Source organism: Thamnophis elegans, chromosome 3 (genome assembly GCF_009769535.1).
Source record: "Thamnophis elegans isolate rThaEle1 chromosome 3, rThaEle1.pri, whole genome shotgun sequence".
Taxonomy (NCBI): Eukaryota; Metazoa; Chordata; class Lepidosauria; order Squamata; family Colubridae; genus Thamnophis; species Thamnophis elegans.
Window position 1 is genome coordinate 64,485,067 of NC_045543.1, and position 5,172 is coordinate 64,490,238.

Consider the following 5,172-nt stretch of genomic DNA (forward strand, 5'->3'; position numbering starts at 1 on the left):
ACTGTTGTGTTCACTTAATGACTACTGCAACTGATTGGATGGTGAGGAATGGTGAGGAATTGATGACAAGATGACAAAAGAGAAGTAAACATATACACACAATCCCCATACTTATATGTGATAGATAAAGAATTTATTCTGTTTACAAGGGATGAGAGTCATTTTTATAATGGTAAAAACTTTGCCTAAGATCATGTTTGCTATCAGCTGAAGCAGTTTTAATAAATTCTGAGATTTTCCTAGTCGATTGGAATGTTTTGATTTTATTTTGCATCAATGTAATTATACTGCTAAGAGGCGCAGTGACTCAGTGGCTAAGATGCTGAGCTTGTCGATCAGAAAGTTTGGCAGTTCAGCGGTTTGAATCCCTAGTGCTGTGTAACGGAGTGAGCTTCCATTACTTGTCCCAGCTTCTGCCAGCCTAGCACTTTGAAAGCATGTAAAAATGCAAGTAGAAAAATAGGAATCATCTTTGGTGGAAAGGTAATAATGTGTGCGCCTTTGGTGTTTAGTCATGCCAGGCACATGACCACGGAGACGTCTTCGGACAGCGCTGGCTCTTCCACTTTGAAATGGAGATGAGCACCATCCCCTAGAGTTGGGAATGACTAGCACATATGGGTGAGGGGAATCTTTACATTTACCTTTATCCAATTATACTGTTGTAAAGGAGACAAAGTGTTTTTCATTTAAAATCTGGATATATATTAGAAATTATTCATTCTTAAGAAAAAAAGAAAGAAAATCTACTATTTTTAGTACAAGCCATCCAGTAATGCAGAAACTATCAGTGTAAGTAAGGTTCAGGTGAATATGTGCCTTTGTCTTGGCAACTGCTGGGCATGCCCTTGCAGCTTTCATGGCAAGAATTCGGAAGGAGTTTGCCATTGTCTCTTTCCTAGAGTTGAGAGTGAGTGACTGCCCCAAGGCCACCCAACTGTTCCAGCAAGAATCCTGACATCATCCCATGGAAATGGCTGCCCAACCTTTGCTTGGAACCCTCAATTCCAGGAATAGAACAGAATAACAGAGTTGGAAGGTCTCCTAGTCCAAACCCCTCCTCAAGCAGGAGACCCTATACCATTTCAGACAAATGGTTGCTCCAGTGATGGAGCACCCATAACTTCTGAAAGCAAGTCGTCCTCACTGTCAGGAAATTTCCACGTTTCTCTCTTTGATTAGTTTCCCTCCATTGCTTCTTTTCTTGCCTTCTGGTGCTTTGGAAAATAGATTGACCGATTCTTGTGGCAGCCTCTCAAATATTGGAATACTGCTATTACCGTATATACTCGAGTATAGGCCGACCCGAATATAAGCCGAGGCACCTAATTTTACCACAAAAAAACTGGAAAAGTTATTGACTCGAGTATAAGCCTAGGGTGGGAAATGCAGCAGCTACCGGTAAATTTCAAAAATAAAAATAGATACCAATAATGTTTTTGAATATTTATTTCAAAGAAAAACAGTAAACTAGCGGTGTATTCAATGAAATACTTCACTCACCTCATGATGCTGATGTCCCGCTGTGATGATGATGTCCCGTGCAGCCGCGGGAGCGATGTCCCGCCTCCTATGACACACGGCACAATGATTCCTATCATTGGATCACTGTACCAGAGGAGGTGGGACATCGCTATGTGGCTGCTTGCCATAACAAGGAGGAGGTGGGACATCGTTGCAGAGCGGCAGGAGGGGGAGGAAGGGGAATCGTAAGACAGCCCTGCATTACATTAGAACGTGAGGAGGGGGGATGGTGCGGTGCGCGCTGCGTGGCAAACTGACACAGAGGGAGGGGAAACTCACAGGGGCACTGGGCCATTCACGAGTGTCACCCAGCGGCATGGCCCTGCCCCTTTTTCTCCTCCATTTCGGGCAAATTTTTCACTGACTCGAGTATAAGCCGAGGCGGCTTTTTTCAGCCCAAAAAGTGGGCTGAAAAACTAGGCTTATACTCGAGTATATACAGTATGTCACCCCTTTCCTTCTTTTTACTAGATTCCAACGATACCCAATTCCTGCAACAGGAGACAGACAGTCCCACTGCTAAATAACTATCCATAGATCCCTCCTTACTTTGATTTTGTACCTTGTTTCATAAAGTTTCTGTCCATTGATTCAGTGGAAGCTATGGAAAATAAATATACACCCGCTTTTCTCTGACAATACTTTCAATATTAGAGATGTAATGTCTGCTTTCCCTTCTTTGCACTAAGCATGTATGGTTCCTTTAATCATTCTTCGTAGAATTTAACTGTCAAGTCCCCATTATTTTATTTTCATTTCTTTCAAAGTTTTATGGATTGAATGGTCTTTTCATTACGTATTTATTTTCAGTTTGTGAAGTATATTTTATTATTACTTACCGTAACATAATTAATGTCACATAATGGTTATGATGTATTTTTTTAATTGTCTCTATTATGATTTCTTGAATTGCTTCACAATTTAATTACTATTCATTTGATAACTTGTAAGCTGTTTGGGTTGCAGTCTTCTGGAATGTAAATATTTGGCTGATGATATTAACCTAATTAGAGCAAATGATTTAGAGTTGAATAATAACCTGTAAATTATAATCAAGGGATACAGAGATTAATAAACTGAGGTGGGAAATGGCTCTACAAGTATCAGGTGAAAATGTGTAATTTGTGCTCAGAGTATGCAATTCACTTTCATAGCTAATAAATGAGGAAGCATAATTGATCACATTTGTTTTACAATAATTAATTGTTGTATATATGTCCAATAGTGTGAATTGCATTTTACTGACTTACCATATATAAGTCCTTCCTTCATCCTTCCTTCCTTCCTTCCTTCCTTCCTTCCTTCCTTCCTTCCTTCCTTCCTTCCTTCCTTCCTTCCTTCTTTCCTTCCTATCAGAAATGTTGGGTCTATAGATTTAGCTTAATGGTGCTTTCAATTAAAAGAAATTGGTCATTTAGTTGTACAATCCTATTTAAGAAAATGTATGTCTATAGCTGTCCTTAATAAAATATATCAAATTGTATTTGTCTTTCTGGCAAATTGCAAGGTTATCAAATTATTTAAATTTATTCAGAGAATAAAAATGCACCCTAAATTAGATGTAACCTAACTAAACTGTATCCATAATATTATATCTTCAGGAATGAGACAGAGGCTCGTGTCCGGTAACTCTGTAACCAATTTATTTTAACACAACTTGTAACAGTAACAGGTAACAACCAGGCAGGGTGCTGGTTTAACAATGTAGCAACAGAAGGATGATCTGTGTAGAGAGAGAGGCAGAGAAGCAGCTCCAGCTGGACTGGAGTGTTCGTCTGCTCTGGTGCTGAACAACTGACAGTTTGAACGAGTCTGCCTTTTATAGTTCCTCAGACTCGCCCGGCAACTGACAGGCGCGTCTGATTGGCTAAGACGCGCTTGGCTGCTGCCGAGCTGTCATTCGTAACAGCGAGGACTAACTTTTACTATACAACACTTCTTCCCCCCCAGCTGTGCACATGCGTGATGTTTGCGCACGCGTAGTCCTGTAAGTATACAGGAGAACGGCGGACACACCCCGAACGCCGCAATTGCATTGCAGGCGGATCATCGCATTGATGTCCCTGTCTGAGCTCCTCCCCTCGGGGAGTGAAGCTCCAGGTGACGTCTGATGGCAGAGGAACCCTGAATGGATGACTCCCACTGAATGGTAAGCTGGGCGAAGGGGGCGCGGCCGAGGATGTTGACGGCTTATGACTAGGCCGGTAGGCGGCCTCTGGAAGGGGAAGGCTAGGTCTATGTTGGCCTAAACGTAATGGGTTGGGGTTTTCAACTCCGGATTGAGAAGCACTGCTGGGCTGTGATACTGAGCTAGGCTGGCCTGGATTGGAGAAGGCTGGAGAGTTGTGGTTATTTAACTGCGGTTGCGGGTTCAGGTCTGGCTGAGAAACGGTTAAGCCAGGACCTTGCGTGTCGGCTTGAGAATCATTTTCTGATGACCGTCGTTGTCTCAATTGATCCAGGTGTCTTCTCCAGGTTGATCCATCTGAAACTCGAATCCTGTAGGAAACGGGCCCTGTTATTTCGGTTATAATTGCAGGCACCCATCTCGTCTCTCCTCCATAGTTTCTAGCCCAAACCAGGTCCCCAGGCTTAAAAGTGCGGGAGGGGGTTGGAGGCCCCAGGTTGCCAGACTGAATTCCTGAATAGACGGGATGCAATCTATCCAGGGTGGTCCGCAGGCGCCTGCCCATCAACATCTCCGCGGGGCTTTTCTGTGTCAGGGGGCAAGGTGTGGAGTGCTGTGCCAATAAGTAAGCATCCACCCTTGCCTGCCAGTCTCCACGGTTTAGACGGCCCAAAGCCTCCTTGGCAGATCTAACCGCCCTTTCCGCTCGGCCATTGCTGGCCGGGTGGTAAGGGGCAACCAGCGCGTGGCGGACCCCTTGCTCGGCCAGGTATGTTTGGAACATTGTAGACGTGAATTGCGGGCCGTTGTTGGACACTACTGTGTCCGGCAACCCGTGGGTTGCGAACAATCGTCGCAAGGCTCGCACAGTACTGTCAGATGTGGTGGAGTGCATGAGCAATACTTCCACCCATCGAGAGTACGCGTCCACAACTATAAGGAAAGTCTGGCCGTGAAAGGGGCCAGCGAAATCTATATGTATTCTAGACCAGGGACCCCGAGGCATCTCCCATTCCCGGGAGGGAGAGGAAGGAGGAGATGGTCGGGACTGCTGGCAGGTTTCGCATTTGGCGACCCAGGCTTCGATCTCTGCATCTAACCCTGGCCACCAAATGAAACTGCGAGCAAGGGCCTTCATTCTGCTTACTCCGGGGTGACTTTCATGGAGACGTTGCAGAATCTGTTGTTGGAGGACCGTTGGGATGACCACACGGTCGCCCCACAGTAGGCAGCCTGAATGTATAGAAAGCTCCCACTGTCTGTTCTTGAAGTGCTTGAACTGAGGTGGTAACTCACCCGCAGGCCAGCCTCTCAGGACCCAGTTCAATAGCTGTGACAGTGTGGGGTCAGACCGAGAGTAGGCGGCCACATCGGTAGAAGTCAATGGCAATTCTAACTGAGCAATTGCCAGAACAGAACGGCAAGGAACCGCTTGATCTTCCGTGTCCGGAAGAGGGCAGCGACTAAGGGCATCTGCATGCCCTATTTGCTTGCCCGGACGGTAGCACAGGGCGTAAGAA

At 45.2% G+C, this 5,172-nt stretch overlaps 1 protein-coding gene across 1 annotated transcript; it reads right to left on the bottom strand.

Moving 5' to 3' along the window:
• Positions 1–4,181: 4,181 nt before the first annotated feature.
• On the bottom strand, positions 4,182–4,886 carry LOC116505801 (uncharacterized protein K02A2.6-like; the record flags this gene model as incomplete). Its single annotated transcript, XM_032213195.1, has 1 exon — positions 4,182–4,886. A coding segment is annotated over one exon (705 nt), but the record flags the coding sequence as incomplete, so codon positions are not given.
• Positions 4,887–5,172: the final 286 nt, after the last annotated feature.